At 42.2% G+C, this 23,201-nt stretch overlaps 1 protein-coding gene across 3 annotated transcripts in view; it reads left to right on the top strand.

Annotated features, from left to right (window-relative positions):
* The window catches only part of TSPAN9 (tetraspanin 9), a 187,672-nt gene that overhangs the window by 156,615 nt on the left and 7,856 nt on the right, over positions 1 to 23,201 (top strand). For all 3 annotated transcript variants that reach the window (XM_075440956.1, XM_075440950.1, XM_009937847.2), the window contains one exon: positions 21,915 to 22,106. In XM_075440956.1, coding sequence (XP_075297071.1) covers positions 21,915 to 22,106 — 192 coding nt within the window. The remainder of the gene's footprint in view (positions 1 to 21,914; positions 22,107 to 23,201) is intronic.

Below are 23,201 nucleotides of genomic sequence, written 5' to 3'. Positions count from 1 at the left end.
AACCTGAACATCAGGAAACACTTTTATATTGTGAGGAACACTGGAACAAGTTATCCAGAGAGGTGGTGGAGTCTCCATCCTTGGAGATAATTCAACAGCTGCCTGGATATGGTCCTGGGCAACTGACTCTAGGTGGCCCTGCTTGAGCAGTGGCATTGGATCAGATTACCTCCAGTGGTCCCTTCCAACCTCAGTTGGTCTGTGATTCTGTGATTCATCGTTGTGCCTTGTTGAGTATGTTGTCTGTGCATAATCATAGATAATTCTCAGGTCTATATATAGTAAATGAGCAGTCTCAGCACAACCCAAGGTCCCTCCAAATGGGCTGTGATGCATAAAGGCTGATGACTTGGCAAACCCATGCGGGAGACGACATTTCAGGTATACCAGGCTTGGAAGGAAGACTAAAAGGGAAGCCCAGAGGCAAAATTGTGAGAAGTTGAAGATCGATAAACCCCTGACTCTGGAAATTGCCATTTCTGGACAGCTGAATTTGTGCTGTGCAAGTCAATCAATAAAAGCATAGAAGGATATATACCTTAAGACATCGAGTGTTCAAAAACTGATATTGACAGCTCCATCGTCTGTTGTCCCATAGACCTGTATAAACAAATACATTTCCAGCTAGTGGGTGTCATGAATTGTCACCTTTCAGAGAATCCACTAGTCCAGTTACATGCACACTGAGATATCCTGTGGCGGCCAATAAAGACAAGTAAGCATACTTCTTTCACAGCAATAAACTTTGCTAATTTTTGTAAGACTCCCACTGGCTTCATAAGGGAAAAACCTCATTCTGGGCAAAAATATACATCAAATAAAAAGTGTTGGTGGTGGGTCCAGGCTTAACATCAGTTCAGCCTGAAATGGTTTGAGGTTTTCTCAAGAAAAATTAACAACTTCATTTTGATGAAGAGTGTTCTTTCCTTTGTGTTTTAAACTCTCAAAGGTATCCAAATATTGATTTAGAACCCTATAGTTACATAATTTTAGAGACATTCATGGCTTCGCAGGCCTCAGCAATACAGATGGCTTGCATGAATCTGTCCTTGTGTAAAGCCAGTGAAACCATCATTGATATCAAGGAACTACCTTGCTAGAATGGCTCTTGATAGCTTGTGCTGAACGTTAGTTTAAACCATGGAAACAATGGGCCAAAATACAAAAGCACAAAATGGTCCTGAGAAAAGAAGCATCAAGAAAATCCAGGGAGTGAAAGACTGCCAGCTCAGAAATTGTTGTCAGTGAGGAGTGGTCCTTTGAGGTGATTTCTAGTGTAAGTCTCATGAAGGACGCTAGCATGACTGAAAAGAAAGATATGGCTTACCTCTTGAGGAATTCTATGCTCAAAGTTTGTAGACACCACAAAAAGCCATACAAGTAGGAAAAAATCACAAAAAGTACACACAAAAAAGCGTAATGGGTGGGGTGATAAGATCATGGGGTTTTTCTTATTTCATACTCTGTCTGTGTATTCTATTTTTGTTTCTAAGCTTTTCCCTGATTTATTCTGGTGCTTTAATTGTTTGGTTTTCCTCATAAGTATATTGCAATTAGAGAAAGAAGATAGCTCTGCAGGGTAGAGAAGTGTTATTACCTAATCTTCCACGTGGGGAATCTTTTATTTTAGAAATGATAGAAGGCTTGTGGCTCCCTGAGTCACAGTACTTCAGTAACGACTTTGCTCCCATTAATGGCTGATTTGTATATTGTATCCAGATTGATGGGAAAAATTAAAAGACGTGTGGAAAAGTCCAAATGCAATTCGTACCAGTTTGTTTTACACAGCATCTCATCCCGTTCGAACTGTACTATACTGGTTTATATCTGTCCGTCTATCTGCATGAGTTGTGTTACTTGTAGAGGTGGAATACAGATTACCTGCAGTGGTCTAGATTAACAGGCATTCTGAAGTGGGACGTGTTCCAGTTCTAGTTCCACCTGATAGAGGTTTTGCAATATAGCTTTGCAGTTTTATGCCACAACTTTGATTTAAAGACAACAAAACTTGTATATGTAAATCACTTCTGTCTCTGTGTGTGGGCTATGTAGGATGCTGTTACTCACTTTCTGCATATCCAAAATGAAGACTACTTCTAGGTGGCATAACTCTTTTTCCGAAGGTGTGCAGGTTTCTCTATACAGGCAGCCCAGGATGACGAGGCTTTTAATTAGAGTGCCTTAGAAAATACATAAAATTATAGGACAGGGAAATTCTAACTGTTTTGCCAACAGCAGGGATTTAAATTGAGGTCTCCTGTGTAAGTTGCTGAAGCTTTCTATGCAGTGGAGTGAGACTTCTGTAAAAGGTATTTTTATTTCTTTGGTTTTGGTTCTTGAGTCAGCTCCCTCTTGAAGGCAATACTGCCCTAGATTTAGAAGTTTAGCTTCGGGATAGTAAGGCTTTTTGCTGTGGAATAACTTGAAAATATGTGTATTTCTATTCATCATGGATATAATTTCTGTAACCAAGTAGCTCCATTTGATTATCATTATTAGAGTATGAAAATATGAAGCCACATTTGCCATTAGCAGGTGGGAGTCCAGTCAATTCCATAGCTACAGGATATATTTGTAGCTTGACAGCTACGGCAGTTGACTTTGGTAAGAACTGAAGCGATGTGACATTGCAGTTTTGCCTGTAGATGTAAAGGATGGCTACCGGGTAGTCTTGTGTTAGGTTCTTATCAGTTAATTGTTCAGTGAGATACCAAGAAGGGCGATGAATCCTTTGTTTGGAATAATTATATTTAAAATAGGGGTTTATAAGTCATTGTCTGTGGCCATAATTCATTGGTTTTCTTCTCAGTGGTTGACCATTAACTACTTCCGACACCAAGGCAAGTGCATCTGGTAGCTTGTTCTTAGGAGCAAGTGAGCCAAAGAGGTTACTGGAGAGTACGATCTGGACTTACTAAAAGAGCAGCCTACTCGGTACCTAAGATGTCTGGTTTCTTGATAAATTGCTTACAGGTCACCTGCAGAAATGGGAAGAAAAGACTGCTCAAGTGGCAGTTAACTTGTGAGTAAAGAATTAGAGGTAGGGAAATGGAAGGTACTTTTAGGCTGCACTTGAATGATTTAATTACTTCTATCTGTTAAGTTTTTGAGTCAAGCATGTGTCCGTAAACCAAAGAAGTAGCACCTGGGATAAACCTAGTATGTTTACTTTTTGAGATGACCTTTGGGGCTAACTTTCACTGTATATTGTGACTAGCTCAAAGTGGTTGTCCATTTTTTATATCTGCGTGGTACGATGGATGAAATTCCATTAACAGGCTTGTGTTTTTTTCAGTAGAACATAATTTACATTTTAATGAATTCTGTAGGGACAGAAATAAAACTGAAGATGTGACTGGGTAGCGGACACAGACCCTGCTTCTCTTAGAGGAGGCCTGCAGAATGAGCTCCAACTTTATCAGATGCCAGAGAATCCACATGTGAACGAGTTGTTCTACGTGCCCTCTGAGAGGGCAAGCGTTAACAGACGTTAGTTCACAATGGATCAGGAAGCCGAGAATCAAATCATCAGTCACAATTCTGTAGGAATCCAGGTTTCATTACGTCTTCTGTGGCAGAGTGATTTGCTTTTTTGAGGCCACAGTCAAATGAGTAAGAGTTGTTGAGGATATATTTCCCTCCTGTAAGCTAAAATAAATAAATCAGTCTGAAGAACTGCTGGGGTTTTTTGCGTGTGGAAAGAATCACGCATAGGAAATATTACGTTGATTCGGTGTCGGCATGGAACACTTGAGCCCGTAAGAGTAGTCTCACTGCATCATACCCAGATGAATCCCGTGGGCACACATTTTTGTTCATCACAGAATTTGAATACTGCTTTTCTTTTACTGTGCACATATGATGTAGGTAGATAGTGATTTTCTTAAATAGTGATGCTGCTAGTATCAGTGTGCTGTTACCAGTAGTTGAGCCTTTTAAGCAGTAAAGTATGTGCATGAGACAGGGCTTTGCATTTTACCTTTTGTTTCTGGTATTTGGTACATTTTGGCTTTCATATGTGTGAAAGTGGCAGAGCAGAAATAAGAGATGGGGAGATGTCCTACATGATGTTGTGGCCAAAAGCTTTTTTTTAATCTTATTCTGGAACATTTTATAATGAAGTGTGCTTTTTGTTATCTTCATTGATTGCTGGAAGGGCATTTTTAACTGCAGTCACATTATGAAACTGCTTATAGGTAAAAGCACAAAGTAAACCAAAATGATTTTAAGTGCAAAGTCATAGTCAATTGAGTATGAGTTGTTGGATGTATTTCCCTCAACACAGTTACCACTGGTTATTTTATTTATTGCTCTTTCTGATAACAAGAAAGCATTCAGAACACTTTGTAGCTCTTGTCAACAAAAGACTTGTGGGAAATTGTTTTATGCTACTGCCACTCATTCAGCAATCACCTTCTCTGTTGATTGTTGAATTTTATTTGAGTTGCAAAATAAACCACACTAACTCCTCTCAGTCTGGCTGGTGTAAAAGCTCCGCAACTGTTCTGATCTGTGCAGAAGTGGATACAAAGAAATCTGTCAGAATGTACAGTGGGGTGGAACTGTCTTCTGTAGTCCCAGTGCTTCCCAGCTGTGACCACTGCAGTCTTGTCAGCATGTTCAAATGTAATGCTGTCAAAGCAGCAGGTTTTGTCTTTATTGAGCTTGTGTTGTGGACAGAGAGGCTGACTGAAACAGAGGGAAGGATGACCCAACACCAGTCTCACTTAGTCACCCTTACTTCTGGTAATACTTTCTGTGAATCTAATCCAGTCCCAAAAATGAGAATATATGGGAAGTCTGTGGACAACTTGCAGAAAGCCAATGATTCTTTGTGTTATTTTTACTTAAGATATTTTTGAGAATGTAAATTTCTGTTAGAGTCTAGTGCTTTCCTGGACATTTATATCCATTGCATTTCTCTTTGGGAAAACTAAAGTGCAACTGGGCTCCGATGGGAAGCATTTTTCTGTCCTTCACAGCAGATTCAGACTGTTAAAGGCACCAAAAACACAGAATGACAGCCACCTGAAATATTTCATCTACTGGTTGTGTTAGCAGGCTGAACATGTAGTAGGGAAAGGACAATGTAAAACTCAGATAAGCCAGCCACCCTTGCACTGTTCCCTGGGAATCGGGGACACCAGGTGTCATTGTCATATGCACTGCTTGCAGAGTCCAGTCATGTTAGTATCTGAAGTTACCATATCAGTTGTTGTCCTAGTTTCAGCTGGGATAGAGTTAATTTTCTTCCTAGTAGCTGATATAGTGCTATGTTTTGGATTTAGGATGAGAATAATGTTGATAACACACTGATGTTTTAGTTGTTGCTAACCAGTGTTTACACTGAGTGAAGGACTTCTCAGCTTCTCACACGGCCCTGCCGGTGAGTGGGCTGGGGGTGCGCAAGAAGCTGGGAGGGGACACGACTGGGACAGCTGACCCCACCTGACCAAAGGGATGTTCCATACCGTATGATGTCATGCTCAGCATATAAACTAGGGAGGAGGCTGGCCAGGGGCGGGATGCTGCTCGGGGACAGGCTGGGCAATGGTCAGTTGGTGGTGAGCAACTGTTTTTCATTTGCATTAATTCTCTTTCTTGGGTTTTATTTCTCTTTATGTGGTTGTTGTTGTTTTCCTTTTCATTACATAATATAATAATAATAAAATTGTTGTTGTTTTGTTCTATTTTGTTTTACTTCAATTATTAAACTGTTCTTAACTCACGAGTTTTCTCCCTTTTACTCTTCGATTTTCTCCCCAGTCCCACCAGGGGGTGGAGGGAGTGAGGAAGCGGCTGTGTGGTGCTTAGTTGCTGGCTGTCCTTAAACCACAACAGTTGTGAATCCTTTAACGCCTTGGATTGTTCTTTGCTGACCCAATTTCTCCTCAGTCTGGCTTGTGGAAAGAAGAGATATATGAGCTTATCTTCCACTTTCTGTGGCCTTGTTTGTCCTCCTGTAGTAGCTTTCTCTCACCGTTTCTAGGGCTGCCCCTTTTAGGTTTACCTCTTTCTGTTCTTCTGAAATCACTGCATCATAAACCATGCTGTCTGTTTTATTAGCAGTGCCTGTCTGAAGACTAAATGTATCATCATGTGACATCATGAATATTCACTTGTGAGTTACAGTAATTGCAAGAGCTGGTAATCATCGCTGGGATTTAGAGTTGGTTGCTAGACATTCTTTTGTCCCAGTCTCTGTCTTTTTTTTCCCCAACATTTCAGATACTAAGGTAACATCACAGCTCTTACCTGGTAACAGTGACTTCTTGCCTAGCTTTTCTGATATGAAGATTGTTTCATCAAGGTATATGAAAAAAAAAGCATAACAGTGATGAAGGAGCCCCATGTCTTTCTCATCATTTTTGTGATACTCTGTTCTTTACTTCAGTTTTGCCTATTTTTATGTGGCAGAATTGGAATCTGAAGAAGTCCCGTGACACAGTTCTCCTTTATGAGCTAATTACTAAATGTTTTAAATTTGGTCATTGCTCATCCTTCCTTCCATCTGTGAATGAAAGCTCCAGGAATACTAAGGAGTATCTTTAAATATACAGGAAGATACAATAGGAAGCTGGATTTTCTCTGATGGTAGCTGTACCATGGAAGTTTATTAACATTGAGCAGGATCAGACCTGACCTCAGTACTCCCTTAAATAACTCATTCCAGCATCTGTTTCTCTGCAGGTTCCTTCTTCTTGTAGTGGGTTTGGTGGGAACATATTGTTAAAGCATTCAAGAAGAATTGGAGCATTTCCTTTTTGTCTTGCTTCCACAGCAAGTAGTCCTCAGGCTCCTTTCAGACAAGTCAATGAAAGCTTTTAAAATGTTTTTTCTTGCAAGCAGTCCAGGACTCAGAGACAGTTTGCAGCATGCGTCTGTTAAGTGGTAATGTCACTGTCCTGTGTTTGCTTTGGAATAGCAAAGGTATTTGTCCACCTCTAATGGGCTGAATTCTCTTACTGAATTTTCATGTTTCTTCCTGAGCCAGTGTGATCGCCTGTTTTTCATTTCCCTAACACAAATCTCTGGACAGAAGGGAAAAGTGAGATTCAGTTAACTGACAAGTCATCTGCCTACTCTCTGATGCTTATTACTCTTCTCACTGTAGCACATGGCTGCTCTCCTACCCCTTTTTATTTATCTTCCCTCTCTATTATGTCAGTCCTTGCTATTAGTCTCCCTGAAGAGAATCAGGTTCAGCCTTGTAGTATTTCCAGCAAGCTGCAGGTGGAAGATTTCACTTGCCTCAGTTCTTTTAAGCGTGTGAAAGTAACGAGACACAGATGATCCAGGCAATGGATGGGTAACACATAACATCTTTTTAATTGAAGACCTCATTCCAGAGTATTTAAGAATATGTAGGAGGTGTTCCCAGTCCCCTGGGAGAGTTATTTGCCAGGTAGTTGCTTCAAAATAGAGAATACTAACAGAAAGAGGTAGGGTAGCTTTGAATACTACCAAAGAAAAATTAAATCTGCACTGATCTAGGCAGTTGTAATACCATTTTTCCTCTGGTAGATCTAATGTAGTTGCTGATTATTTTTCTTTCCTAATGAATGCTGAGCAAAAGCATTCATCCTTTTATTATCGTTGCTATTTTTTGTCACAAAAGTGCACTTCAATACCAACAAGAGCAAATACTGCTGAAGGCAAACAACTTGTTTCCCTGCCTTCGTTCCTTTGTCTGTTGTATTTTAGCATTGGCATGCTAGTTCTACTGAAAGCTTAAGCAGTACGAGGTCATTGGGAACTGGAAGCCATGCTGCTATTTGACGTAAAATAAGTAAAACTGGAAGTCAGTTTTTCTCCTTAGTCAGACATCAGTGGTGCCAGAAGATGTCACGAATTAGAGAAGGAAATGAATAGAGTTTTGTGCTGTTCTAACATACAAATTGACCAAGAGAAAAATGCTCATGATGGTCCAACTTACTCAGCATAAGACTCAGTTCACACCTGTACAGTGACTGGCTTACAAATAACTCCTGTGGGTAGTTTCTTCACGCTGACTCCTTGCATCTTTTCCCAGCAGTGCCTCCAACAGCTGAAAGAGAAGGATACAAGTGGATTTGCAGAATGTAGTTTAAACCCCTGTTAGCATCTTTTGAGCTGGTGGAGAACACTGTTTGAGATGATGCGTTCTTGGTTGTGCCCTGTAGTACAAGAGAGTGTCTAAAGTCATGGTCATTTCTTTGGGGCTGGAGAGCTCCTCAGTCCTTTTAGACAAATTTGGATGAGGGTTGCTGACTGTTGCCCCTCCCCAAGTCCTTGAAACATCTGATTTTTTTTTTTTTTTGGTACTACTGCTTTTATTTGGTATTAAGAGATTGAGCAGAATCAAGCATCTGTGATTAAAATAAACAAAGAGGATAAAGAGGCTTCAGGAGAATTGGCTCAAGAAAAAAGAGACAGATCAATAACGCATGACCAACAGAGGTGCCTAAATTTCAGCCAGCGAATGCTAAACATCGTAAATGTGTGTTTGGCGGTGGAGTGACTGGAATCGGACTGTGCTCCTTGTAAGGCAGAAAGTGTCCATGAATAAATAGGGGGGGTATATACCTCTTAGAAGAAAGTACTGCAGATACATGCCCCTGCATTTGTGCAAATACTTAACATAGGAATTTAGCATATAGTTTGAAACAGTTCTGTTTTCAAAAGGCTTTAATGCAGCTGCTCTAAAATTAGAGCACTGGGGGAGCTCAGCAGTCATGACTCCATTTGTTTTTCTCTCTACTGAGAGTGGAATAAAATAGGATTTCCTGCCTTGTCCGATGCATTTCTCTTGGGGCTTTCATATACTGGAATTTGGACTGTGATTTAGATGTGCTGTTTGCTCTTGCAGATATGTTGTTACTCTGAAAACTGTCTTGGTGAAATTGCCTCTTCCTGCTTATATCTACAGAAGTAGCTGAGAAGTCTCCTTCCAGCTTCCAAAGCCTTGAGTGCTGGTTTTGAGACGGAGAATCAAAAGTTTTTGGGATTAAGCCGCAACACATATTCACTTTTGCTGTCAAACTCATGTCTGAATGCTTCCTATAGAGCAGTTGAATTGAGGAGATATTCCTGTCCAGCTGGTTTTTAGACTGAATTCTCATTTTAAGTGAAATTAACTTTATGGAAATAACTAGGAAAATAAAATAAAAGCATTTTAAAATCACGGCAGGCTTCCATTTTTTAATAAATTATATTACATAGGGAAAAGCCCTAAGCTTATGTCTTCTGACAAGTCACTTCAAAAAGTGGTGCATCAAAAGACAGTATTGCAATTTGCTGCCTGTTTTCAGTTTGAAGTCTGTGTAGATAGGCTCGTTTGCAAGAATTAGAGAGAGACTGGATTTAATCCCCAAACTTTGCATTTCAGAAAGATATCTTTACAGTTACGTGTGTTTAGTAAATAGGGCTTAATGCTCAGAACTGCTTTGTTAGGCTGCTGGATTTTCATTCATTATGATGAATTGCTTAGAGAATTGTTCTGGTCTTATCCCCTTGTTTACTAATGAGAAAATGGTTTAACATGAAGATTGTATATAATGCCTAGTTACCGTATTTTAAACAAACTGTTGTTCTCAAGTTTGTTATCAAGGACAGCATAACCTCACATTCTAATATATCCAGAAGGTTAGTGTTTCTGTAGGAACCACAAGCCCTTTATGGGCTTTATGAATTATACAGCCTTTATGAATTATATGTTAAATACCCATCCGATCATGTCTCCTTCTGTGGAATGACTACATAACTCTTTCTTCTGTATTAGTTATTCTCTGGATTTTATGTATGTTATCTGTGATATTTTGAACTCTATGTGGTCTTCTGTGTGTTTTTCCATCCAGCAGATGAATGACTAGGGTCCTGCCAGACCTTCTAATTTCAGGAGTCTCTGTACTTGATCTGTAATTTTTAATCTTTCTTTTTCTTAGAGGCATAACTCTGTTTCCAAGTTCTGCCCCCATTCTCCTCCCTGCCCTCGGAGTTTAACTATCACTTAAGCATGTTGTACACATTTTAGTCCTCCTTCATGCATCATCTCTGAATCCCCTTCAAATGCTCAGTCTTCTTTCTTACCTGCTGCACTTTGGGCATTGTGTGTTATATAAGAAAAGATGATAATGCTGACATTGGCACAACTGAATTTGACCTTTCACAGCTGCAGGCAGGGACAGTTTCGATGTGTTTCCCTTTGATGCCTTTGTGCATGCCACTCAACACAGCTGTGAAGTTTGGGGGGAAGAATTACTGCAATACAAAGTAATGTCTCATTTACTTTGATGCTTTGCTTTTTTTCTATCAACTTTTCCCAATCATCCTGCAGAAGGTCTGTATTTGGGAATATCGTTCTGCAGGTGTATGTTTCCTTTAAGTTTGTCCTTCGTTTCCAATCTCTCCAAGTCCCTTTCTGCTGCTACTTTTTTCCACACTTACATTTTAACTGCTAACAACTTATCAGCTAGGAATTTCATGAACAAGGTGTTTACCACCTAATAATTAATGACAATGATCAGCATATCAGGGCTGTGCTTGTGCTGAACACAAGCTGTGAATAATGAAGGGGGCTTATTCTTTACCTGTTATTCCTCCCCAGCTGCAGGACTTTGCATTCCACTTTGTTGAACTTCATGAGATTCCTCTCTGCCCAATTCTTCACCCAGTCCAGGTCTCTTACCAATGGCTTGTTAGCTGCTCCTAGTTTATCTGCAAACTTGGTGAGGGTACAGTCTGTCCCATCGTCCAGGTCATGAGGTTAAGCAGCACTGGCCCCAGTATCAGCCCCTGGGGTACATCACTAATGACTGGTCTCCAGCTGGACTTTGTGCCACTGATCACCACCCTTTGGGCCCAGCTGTTCAGCCAGTTTTCAATCCACCTCACTGTCCACTTATCTAACCCATACTTTTCCAGCTTGTCAGTGAGGGTATTATGGGAGAGAGTGTCAAAACCCTTGTTGAGTTAAACAACAGCAGCAGCTCTCCCCTCACCCACCAAGCCAGTCACCTCATTGTAGAAAGCTGTTGGCTTCCTTAGGCATGATTTCCCCTTTGTAAATCCATGGGGACTACTTCCAGTCACCTTCTTGTCCTTCATGTATTTGGAAATGGTTTCCAGGGTTAGTTGCTCCATCACTTTCCCAGGGATTGAGGTGAGGGTGACTGGCATGTGGCTCCCTCGATCTTCCTTCTTGAACATAGGAGTGATGTTTGTTTTTTTTCAGTCTTCTCAGTAACCTCGCCCAATTGCCATAACATTTCAAAAGTAATCAAGAGTGACCTTGCAATGACATCAGCTGTCTCACTGAGTGCTCCTAGGTGCATCCTGTCAGGCCCCATGGAATTATGCGTGTCCAGGTTGTTTTAAGTGCTCCATAGCCTGATGCTTCTCAAGACCTTCTCTCTGGCCTCAGGAGCCTGGTCTTACCAGTAAAGACTGGGACAAAGAAGGCATCAAGTACCTCAGCCTTTTCAGTATCCTTTGTCACCAGTGCCCCATCACATTTTTAGCAATGAGCCTGTATTTTCCTTAGGCTCCCTTTTGCTGTTTCCATAATGTTGTAGAGTCTTTTCTTGTTGCCCATCACATTCCTTGCCAGATTCAACTCTAGCTGGGCTTTTGCTTTTCTAACCTCATTCCTGCATCACTGGACTGTCTCTGTATCCCTTCTGACTCACATCCCCCTGCTTCTACCTCTTGGACACTTCCCTTCATGTTTTAGTTTAGTCGGGAGTTCCTTGTTCATCCATGCAGACCTCCTGCCGCCTTTGCTCAATTCCCTGCTTGTCAGGATGGACCATTCTTGAGTATGGAGAAGGTGATTCTTGAATATCAACAGCCTGAATATCTTGAATATCAAACAGCACACCCAGCTTCCAAATTAACAGTTATTATACACAAAACATTAACATATTCAACTTCCTAATACATATGCATTGTTATTCTGTTAAGTGATTGGTTAAGGTCTCTTCGTCCAGCATGTAAATTAGTACGGATGCTTAGTTCTTGTTCTTCAACATCATCATTTGACTCGGTGGTATAATTGGGGTCGGTGGTCCGTGCATCGGTGATTGCGATCTCCGCCTGCCGGAATTACCTTTCCCCTACTTACCTGTTTCTTTTGGCAAGTTGAAGCATTTCTTCATGTTTTACTAGCTGGGCTAGTAATACATCAGTTAAACTTCTGCTCTTAACAGCCACCTCCTGCTTATCAGACAAAGGCACATTGTTTAGGTAAGATAACTTCTTGCCTGGCTTTAAACCACCAAGGGTAGGGCCATACAACGGACATGCTGCTGGTATGGGGGGGACTTCTGCTGGAGGCGAGGGGTGGTGCGCTTGTCACTGCTTGTCTTGCGTTATCATTGAAGCTTGTAGTACTGAGCTCTCTGAAGAGATTAAAGCCTCCTGTCCCGAAGTCCGGGATTGTGGTCCTGCCTTTTGCCCTGCTCTCTCCTCACGAGATCCTGAATTCTACTATCTAATGGTTGCTACAGTCAAGGCTGCCCCCGATTTTCACATCCCCAGCCAGTTCTTTGTTCTTTGTAAGCAGCAGGTCCAACAGAGCACCTCTTCTTGTTGACTCCTCAGTCGCCCGTGTCAGAAAATTGTTATCAGTGCCTTCCAGAAATCTCTTGGATTGCGTGTGCCCTGCTGTGTTGTCCTTCCAGCAGATGTTGTGGTGATTGAAATCCTTCATGAGGACCAGGGCATGTGAACATGAGGCTTCTTCCAGTTGTATGAAGAAGGCCTCATCTACTTCTTCTTCCTCATCAGGAAGTCAATAGCAGATACCTACTACAACATCACCTGTATTGGTCTGCCTGCTAATATGACTCATAACTTTTGACTGGCTCCTCACCCATCCCAAGGCAGAGCTCTGTGCATTTCCACTGCTCTCTCACGTAAGGTGCACCATCCCCTCCTTGTCTTTCCAGCCTCTTCCTAAGAGCCTGTACCCATCCGTCACACCGCTCAGTTATGTGAGTTATCCCACTATCTCTGTGATCGCAGTGATGTCATAGCCCTGTAACTGCGCTCAGATGTACAGTTCCTCCTGTTTGTTCCTTGTGTTGCATTGCACTGGTGTCCAGGCGTTGGAGAGAGGCACCCAAGTGTGCTCATTCCCCAGAATCGGCGTGAGAGCTTTCCCCATAAGGCTTCCAAAGATTTGTTGTGTTCATTAGAAATGGCATGGTTGTTGGATTTTTCACAAACTAGGAAGAACATGGTGGCTGGGGAAATTATAAAATCATTGCTTGGCAGCAATCTCTGCAAGTTATACTGAAGTGGTACTGTTCAAGTGTTCAAGGAAGGTACTGGAAGTGTTCAAGGCCAGGCTGGATGGAGCTCTGAGCAACCTGGTCTAGTAGAAGTTGTCCCTGCTCATGGCAGGGGGGTTGGAACCAGATGATCTTTAAGGTCCCTTCCAACCCTTACCATTCTATGATTCTATGATTCTGTGCTGCTAGTGCTAGGTCAGGTCAGCCATAATTGGCTCTAGCAAAGCAGTAAAAACCACTGAGACTGGAGATTTTGACATCTTCTTGGTAGCTTCTTCCAGTGCTGTACTAATTTCTCAGTGAAAGTTTCTCCTAATGGGCAACATAAACTACCCAAGCTGCCCTTCAGCTAAGTAAAGGGGAAATCTAGCTGTCCTTGACAAACCAAGCAAACCCAGCTCTTACAACTTCATTTTGCAAAACACGTCCTTTACTGAAAACTCCAGTGTGACCATGGAAGAGCGTCCAAGGCAAAGCTTAAAGCTTCTTGCTGCAAATTTACGCATTCCAAAACCACAGACTGGTAAAACTTTCAGAAGTTAATGCTCCTCAGGGCAGCTTTCCTTCTGCTAGCCCCACAAAGATCACAGTCTCTGATACCGCATTTCAGCTTTTCAGGACCACCCCAGCCGTACTGCTGGGGGATGACTCTGGGAAGAGGATAACGGCTTTCTCTGGCAGATGAATTCAGGAGGTTCAGCATTTGCACTGCTTCCAGTTCTGTACCTTCTGTTACACGCAGGCTGTCATTACAACTGTTAAAAAGGAAGCATCAAAATGTCTTGCATCAATGTCCAGTTCATAGGAATGTTGTAGAGGAATTTAAATCTTTGCCCTATTGTTATGGCAGTAGCACTAAGTAGGTATTATTAAGTATATTCACTCACTTCCGTGCTCCATTCTCATTTTCCAGTCTGTGGCTGAAGAACTTCTTAGATTTTGTTGTCCTTGCTATATTTTGGATCACATTTAGAAGATGATCTTGCTTTGCAAGAGACTTTCTCTGAGATTTTCAGCTGTTAAGCCTCAGTTTTGATTAATTCTGTGGATTATCAAGACAGAGCAGGAAAATTTATCTGGGCTTACCTGAAAATCTCCTTTAAGCACCAGCTCTTTGCAGAGATGAATGAACCACCCAAATCCAGAGATGGCAAGTGGCATCCAAAAACTTCATTTGCAGGAAGTTTATCTCTGTTCTGAAGTGGTAGAAACCATGTAGTTCCCATCCCTCCCTCCTTCCAGGACATCATTCTGATCTGTAACTCAGGGAAGAGTACTGCAGGAGCAAAAGATGAGCACCTTTGTCTGACAGCAGATGAATGGGATGGCTCTGCTGCTGAGCTTTCCCCTTCAAGTCACCCTCCGCTTTGATTAATGTTGTGCTCTCAACAGAGCAGTTAATGGATTGTGATAGTTTGAAAAGTCCTGTTATTTGTGGTGATAATCTTTCTGGACAATCAAGTTGGTGTCTTCCAAAACTTAGGTTAATGTGCACTGAAGCAAGAACAGGGACTGCTGTGCCTGTTGAGAGAGGAAGGCAGGGTGGTGGTTTTTTGAGCAGTATCTCGTACTGATGTTTTGAATCTCCACACCAGACTGCTTCCAAAGGAAGCACCAGATCCAAAATGCACAGAAGATGGAAATTCCTCCTGCTCATCTGAAGAGGCTTTGGATCAGCTTTCCAGCTGCTAAAGAAGATGATGTCCATCTTTATGGCTCATAGTAGTTTTCTTTAAATATTCCTACATGGTGAGAAAGAACAGCCTTTCAAACTGTTTTCCAAGACGTGCTGCTTCTTGATTCCATAGGAAACCTGTGAGCTCATTAAGATACCATAAATGAAGGAGAAGGGAAAATGAAAAAACAAACAAACAAAAAAACACCCCACAACCCAACCCCAACCAAGGACAGAGTGAGAAGACTGTGCTGCTTCATAAATGCTATTCTCTTCCTCATCTCTTCTGCACACTGACTGGTCTGAGAGTCAGCTGGAAAAATAGTGGAAAATCTCTTCATCTTGAAAAGAAGAGTTAGTATAGGTAACCTTTATCTTGTAGGACTTACCGAACAGAGAGCAAATATTACTGGCAGCTTTTCCAAAGTGTTCCTGACCCCCACAGAAGGGAGGGTTTTAAGAGCCGCCTGGACACTGAAAAACCTTCCTGTGCTAGGTTTTGGTGGTACATTCTGCTTGTCCACACGGCTTCTTCGTGCTCGTCCTTTTGGTGCTGGTCATTTCCCTGTTAACTTACTGTTTAAATAGAAGCCTGTCAAAGCCTAATTCAGGGTGTCTTTTTGTCACTGCAGTTGTCCTGAAACCAGTTCCCACTTATTTTCACAGTCACGTCGTTAGTAATTCCTCCTAAAAAACCTCCTGTGCTTTCGGCCATTTTTACAGGGGCCATATTTAAGCCGTTCCGTGTTTTTTTCATTGTATCATCTTTGCTTCAAGCAAGATCGCCTGTTTTAACACAGCACAAAGGAAAGTGGGGAGCTTTCTGTTCTCTGTAACTGGGCCAGAGATGGCCCAGGGCATGTTATGCAAAGTGGAGGCACAAACTGAGCCACTTGCTGCTTCTTTTTGCCCCTAGCGGTTGTCTCTCAGTATTTGGTTTCTATATGTCTCTGTTCTATTCCAAGCCTGTTAAGACCTCCCTTGGTGTTTAACTACCAATAGAAAGTCTGATGTCAAGAATAAATGTTTCCTCCGTTCTTTCTCTCTCACACACCTACTTGGGAAGCTTTTCCATCACACAGTGTGTGCATTGGATGGAATGATGGCAAAAGTCAACAAGAGCATGGCCTCATTCCTTTCTCTCTTGGTAGTGCCTTCGTTATCAAATTCCTGTTTCCTGATGTTGTTCAATAACTTACTAAAAGGGTAAGTCTACCAATATTATTCTATTAATAAGCCTTACTAGAATGGCATATCCTACCCCTTCTTTACCCCATCTTGTTTGCTGCTTGGTAGTTTTGCTGGATTCTGCATGCATTATCTTACTCTGAGAAGCATGAAATGTCATTATTTGCGTATATGCTAACAAACTACAAATGCTGTTACAATAAATAAAATTATCCAGCCCTTACTGACAATTGTGGCTGCAATACTTGATTCATGTGATCACCTATGGCATAATTTATCAATTTATTTCTCAGTTATGTGAAGCAAAATATATTACATAATAGTTGCTAATATTCCCCTTGTTCCTATTATTGGAAAAGATTAAAGAGACAGGCGATTTGGTTTTCATACTGACCTCTAGAGTTGTGAATATTTCATTCACGTCCTGTCTAATAATTCCTCCCAGGCTAGATAATCCCGTGCACAATCTCCTTCTGTGCAATATGTCAGTCTCGGCATACCTTTGACCATCTGTGTTGTCCTTCCCTAGGTCCTGTAAACTCTTACTGTATCTTCTTTACGTTAAGGCAACTAAATCTGGATATGGTGCTCTATTGTCAAAGTTTGTGGTGTTGTACTAGTTCACACGATGCTCAAAAATCCAGAATAAAATAGAAGACCCCCTTTCCCACTGTGATGATAGCACTTGTCAGGGAAAGACTTGCTTTGGGGTTTCTCTCTCTCTGCGTTTATCTGGAGTTCTAATTTCTCTTGAAGCGTTTGAGATTCTGTTTAATGTTTCCTAGAATGCTGTGTGTTTTCTGGGCACAGGGATGATGACGGGTAGATGTTGAGCTACTGAAGAGAATTGCAGCTTTGTTAATGAAACAGCAAAGTGAGGGAGAAACTGTGAGGAAAGTTGTTGTTCCTTTTGTTTGCTTTCAAGCTCAAAGTATGTGTGACGTAGCTTGACTGAATTACCTGATAAGTGAGAGTGTGTGTATCCACACTCTTGTGTGTGTGACTGGCATTATGACAGTGTTCTGCAGTTAGCTTCATGGCATAAGCAACAGGGGAAGGGGAGATTTGATGGTTACCTGGAGGATGATAATTCTAATCATGAGAGCGAAATGAGCCAACATTTTTTTGAGAAGAAAAATCCAGTGAAATTTATTATGCTGTTGAACCATTTCCCTGGGGAAGGAATGTCAGTGCCATCACTCTCACGCGATTAAATACCAAGCAGCATATATTATTTAATTATATGGTGAAAAAGGAATTAATAAGATGACTTCATCTATTTTTGCTCCTTTCACCCTCCAGGATTCAGTTGTACCAAACAGAAAGAGGTGGATCCTGTGAGAATAAATAGCTGTGAGAGCATTTTTACAGGGTTCACATTGTATTAAAAAAAATTAAATTGGTAGAGAATAAAGTGTCAAGGAAAGCTATTTTATTGCTAGAATTCTAGCTAGCTTTGGTTGGTGTGGTTGTATGCAATTAAGTCCCAAGGCAGTGGAATTATGTGGGATTTTTTTTAAGAAGCATGACTGAAAAAAAACATTTGCGCTGGGATCTAAGGTTTAAAGCATACATTTTATCATCAAGAGTACTGTTACTCAGTAGAATGACAGAGATAAAAACAGACAAAACCCGAGGAGCTCTGGAGAGGAGAAAAATAAAATTTGACTTAAACTGGTAGTGCTATTTTGTATGGGATGCCACCTGGTGGAAGTTTTTAGGATGTCTTTTATCAAATCTCGAGCTAGTCTTCCTAACTATTTACTCTCTTCAGTCATTCTAGATAATCCTGTTTGCATAGATCAGCCTTGGTCTTTAACAGGCTCTCCATCACCTGATTTTTTACGTAATCTGAACTTTCAGTGTAATGTACGGATGGAGATATCTTACTCTGGGAGGTAAAAAGTCTGTGAAAAGGAGATCTTCCCTCAGCTTGCCTGGTGGGCCAGGGAATCAGACATGGTGAGAGTGTGATCCGTGCAGATACTGTGGTATAACTGTAGTACTGCACTAATGTGTGTTGTCAGAAAGCTCTGAAGGGAACCGTAATCCCATTGTGCGCTTTGGCGTGTTAACCCAGTCACTACGGCAGTTGGAAAGGAGTTATTCCAGGGTTGTCTCCAGCGGGACGTTAGAATTGCAGGAAGAAAGAGCAGGCGTGGACACATCTGCTGCCTTAGCTGACATACCCCTTCATTTTGCCTTGTAGAGGACTCTTCTCCCAACGCGTTCAGATGTCTGGCATTCAAGTTGTATGGCCATAGTGGTCTGCCTAGGGACAACACAGGTGTGTTGCTAATCCACAAGACCTTTGTTGCAACCGTTTCACATTAAGTGTCAAATGCTTCTTCCCTGCTAGAGGTATTGTGGAAAGGTGAAGGTGCTGTAGGTGACCGGTCTTCTGCTAAAAAGCAAAGTGTTTTATCCCTGAGTTTGCCAAAATACTAGGGTGGCTACCACAAGCAAGGGAAGAAATGATGTCTCCTGTATGGACATGTACATAGAGGGTCTCCTGAACTGAGACGCTGTCAGAGGGACAGAGGCCATCTGTTCATTTTTCTGCTCTCCAGCTTTGATTCTCCTTCTACTCTTGGTCGTTTTCTGTCTTCATGTCCATCCCATGGAGCACCAGTGAGCCTGTCACTTTTGTGGTTTCCCACACTTGAAGGTAGCTCTCCCTTCTCTCATCTAAGCAATTAACTGCTTCTAGCTTTGTCTCAATAAACACAAACATGACCCTTCTGTAGTCATTGCCTAGCCACCTTTCTCTTCTACACCCAATCTCTGTCAAGGATTGTGTTGGTATTTTTTAGATGGTAAAGAGCTGCTGGTAAGGACTGCTTTCTTCTACCTCTTTTGCTACTATCCTTATAATTAGAGTTGGATACTGGGGTGTAATTCTTCATGGGCTGGTCTTTCTGTTGATCACATGTGCTCCTTTTTGTCCTTTGCTTGCGCTTCCTCTGTAAGCCTTTTGCCCTGATCTTGCTCTTACTACCACCTTGTTTATCTGCAAAGATCTTTTGCTTTTGGCCTGATGATTCCAGAATTCATGGCCCTCTTTCAAAACACTTGAGCTAGGACTGCGGTTTCTGAGCCTAATGGAGTATGAAAGTCCAAAGAACACGTTTGTGAATAACCTTTAAAGTCTGAATTCAGGTTCTGAAGGAAAGTTACACTGAACAATTTCAGTCTTTGGTAGAAACGTCTTTGAAAACATTTACAGTCTCATCTGTGGAGTGTCATGAAGTCACTGATTGATGTGCCATCAGCTATTGGCAATGTACAGTCCTGGCAGCTTAGAAAAGCCATGTAAAACCTGAAATGAATGTTGTGTGGCAAGAGCTGTTTCTGACCTCCTGAACCATCAAGCTCTTGGCCTGAGCAACTGCCTGCAGTTCTCATCTAATGGCTGAAGCAGCTGAGCCACAGAGTGGATTCTGAGAGGGCTTGAGGCACCAAAACTGCAGCAATTCAAGGACAGAGTGGATGAAATTTAAAGCAGGAGCAATAGAGTGATTGATTCCATAGACTGCAGACTGGTTAAACCTGTGGTGATGTCCACAGAGTCCTGCAGCAGGGTGCAATCAGGAGAACAGATCTGGGGGAAGAGATGAAAGTCCCGTAGCCCTTTCCTGCCACATGCCTGTGTGTATGTTTTGTACCGGTCTTGTCGTAGGGGTAGTAGCTGTTTGACTTTTCCTGCTACACACGCTCGTGTTGCAGCTGCATCGAGCTCTGTTACAGGAGACACATGTTGTGACCTTTATCCACATCCCGTGATGCAAAGCCCCTCCTCTCACTCTGTAGAGTTATTGTGTGCCGAGTTTTGGAAACAGAGGTGCTTCCCACCTTCCTTACAAGAATGCTGAAAATTTCCTCTGTGTTACCCAATGCGTGTGCTCGTGAGCTTTGGACAGTTGTGGGGTTTTTTTCCAGATTGCTAAGCTAATGCTTAGGTGCAAGGGGGGGGGCTGGAAATAACCACCAATGCAGTATAGTTAATCTCCATCTCTTAGCCTTTTTCCCTGCCTACACAATTCTGTATTTTTGTGTTTTGCATGATGTTGGCTTTTGTGGACTTGGTACACTGGGAGATGCTTTACTCTGCCTCCCGTGGGAACGCCTGTGAGCGGCTTGCGTAAGGCCTGCTTCTGGGCACAATGCTTCACCAAACTGGTGAACTCCCCAGATGCAAAGCAGTTTCAAAAGCGTCAAGCAAACTAGGAAGGGAGCTTGGAGGGGACAGAAGCGTCACAGGGGACGTAAAAGAAAATAACCACGCAGAGGATTAATGCCTTCCTTATAGATAAGGTGACATGAATGCAAGAAGATACTACTCTAGTTTTTCTTTCATGTGCTGTGAAGCAGCAAAACCAAAAGGAGCCAGTTGTACCCTGAACTATCTGCCCTGCTGGTAAAATCACCTCAGGCAGAAGTGGGGATATTTGCCCCAAAAGTTAGGTCTGTAGCTCTTCATCATGCTGGATTAGTGCTCATCAAAGGCAGGATTGAACCCTTTTTCGGTGGAGGTACTCTCCTCTGACCTAGAGTTTCCAGTCTGAGTACAAGTTGTAAGTTTATGCAAGCACAATGGGTCGGGCTGGATGCGGTGAACCTGCTAGATGGTGAGAACGTTTGTTCCTCTGGTTCCTCCCTGCTGACAGGTGAGCACCAGCAGCTCTGGGATATCACTGTGAGTAATGATTAGGTGCTGGTTTGTTTTTCCCATGCAGTGGTCCAAGTAAACTGGAGCAAAATACTCCGAGCTGGGGGGTGGTGTACCCTGATCCCCTCCCAGTGAAGGTGATGTGCGTTTCACCTCTGCCCTTGGCAAAGGCTAGATTTGGCAGGAAAATGTAGCAGTGCTGTTCAGTAGCTCACAGATTTAATGGAAGCACGACTAACTGCTGCTTCTCATTTCACTGCACACTGATCACAGAGCAGATGGGAAGTTGTGTAAGAGCCATTTTGAGCAGGTAGTAAAAGATGGTCAGCTTTTAGGCCCCCTGTGGTGCAACACTTGGCCATTGTTCTGAAGATCTGCCCCGCGACTTAGGGTGGAAACCTTATTTTCTTAACCAGACCTGATATTGTTAAGAGTAAGAAGCAAAGTGAAGTTAATTTTATGTTTTATTAGCAGCTTTGCATTTCCTTCATGTTCTCGCACTGACAGAGAGTAGCAAAGTTGAGCTTCCTGTAGATAATAAACCTAGAAATCTGATTTTTGTGACATTGAACACTGGCAAACAACAGTAAAGCTATGAGAACTCATACTAAAACCCAACCTGGCTACTGGGATTGGACACTTTACAACAAATATTTAGTGCAATGATACTATCTATTTTAATTATCTCCAGGACTACCTTGTCTGCCCTAGGATGAGGAAATATGGGGCAGATACTCTGATGCATTGTGGACTGCAGAAATAAGTGTCATGGAGCATTTTTTCACATACTGTTTTTTATCTTCCTAGAGAAAAAATGCATTGGGTTGTGCTATTGGGAAAGTAATGGGTAGCCCTGGTTTCATGTGCTGAGTCTTTAAAAAGAGAATTCTGCCATCCAGTGGCATTTGAATAGATTTATAAGTATAGGTGACATAACCAAGTCTAGGTAGGAATATTTACCTTCACTTTGTTTCAGCACCAAGCCAGTGAGAGCAGAACAGTAACCTGAGAATTTGCTTGAGAAATTCTTTCCTTTCAGAGTTCAGGGGGTAAGGAGCCAGTGCCATTTATTTTAATGGTGAAACCTTTCTTTTGTTTTATCTCTTTGCAGTTATGTGGCTGTGGGCTGCTGGGTGTGGGCATCTGGCTGTCAGTGTCGCAAGGAAACTTCGCCACGTTTTCTCCTAGCTTTCCATCGCTTTCAGCTGCCAACCTCGTCATTGCCATTGGCACAGTCATCATGGTGACCGGCTTCCTGGGCTGCCTAGGTGCTATCAAGGAAAACAAGTGCCTCCTGTTGAGTGTAAGACATCGATACTTCTTTTCACTAAGTCCAGTGACTGTTGCTTTGCTATTATTTTATTTAAATGACCAGTGCAAAATAGCCTTGTGGATCACTAACATTGCCCTTGGCTTTCAATCTTCTGTATGCTTGCAGTATGACATCCCCCAGCTTTTCTCCCAGTGACATCATTGGTGTATTAGCAAATGTATCCTTGTTACTGTGTATCCCAATGTATTAGACAGCAAAGCAAATTACTATCACTTACCTCTGAGTGGTTAAACATGAACTGTAGGGTCAACCTGGATGGCCCTTCTGGAAACGTCTGTTGGAAGGATTGACTGAAAAAAGCACAGCTGCTTTTGGATGCCACTCAAAGCCTCTCATGACTATTTTCTACTTTGACCTTAGCTAAGGCCTTTGTCAGAGGTTGGTGGAAACCATCTGACCCAAAGTTAAAAAATCAAGGTCTCTCCCAGGCCTTACCAATAAAAAAACCCATAATAATCTGATCCTTGGCAGTCTTTGTCCAGCACTGAAGCACAGAGGTTGAGAACCCCTCTCAGAAAACACAGTGTGGGTCACTCCTCTTGCATAAGCTCAGGAGGCTTCATCATGCTTCTTCCCATCCCAAGGAGAGAGGTGTTGTGGCAAAAGGTGAGAGGAGGGGTTTCGAAGCAGACAACTTCCAGTTCAGTCACAGCTTATGAATCACAGGTGCTGTGACGTTAAGGAACACGTGAGTTTTCCTTGTGTAAAAGTCTCCCTTATGTGGTGTTGGGGAATAGCTGGACAGCATTCCTTAGACCACCTCGGAGAATAAAACTGGAGGACAAATATGCACCTGTTTTTTGCTATCTGCTGCTTGGTTTTCTATGTTGTACAGCTAGGAACACAAACAGAGAATAGTAATGAGGTCCATGTCATTCATCCACACAAACTGCAACACCAGCTGAACTTGGAGGGGGGGAGCAGTTTAAGACAAGGTTCTGCAAAAGTCTTTCTATACTGTCATGACTACCATGAGTTTCCGACTGGAGAGCTTGCTGCACTGCATACTACGTCTCCCCTAGTGCTGGGGGGGGGGGTGCCACATAAGCATGGCTTGTGGGCATG

Source organism: Opisthocomus hoazin, chromosome 1, assembly GCF_030867145.1.
Source record: "Opisthocomus hoazin isolate bOpiHoa1 chromosome 1, bOpiHoa1.hap1, whole genome shotgun sequence".
In the NCBI taxonomy this organism is placed as follows: Eukaryota; Metazoa; Chordata; class Aves; order Opisthocomiformes; family Opisthocomidae; genus Opisthocomus; species Opisthocomus hoazin.
Note: the sequence above shows the minus strand (reverse complement) of the source record. Positions and strands in the feature narration are given on the sequence as shown.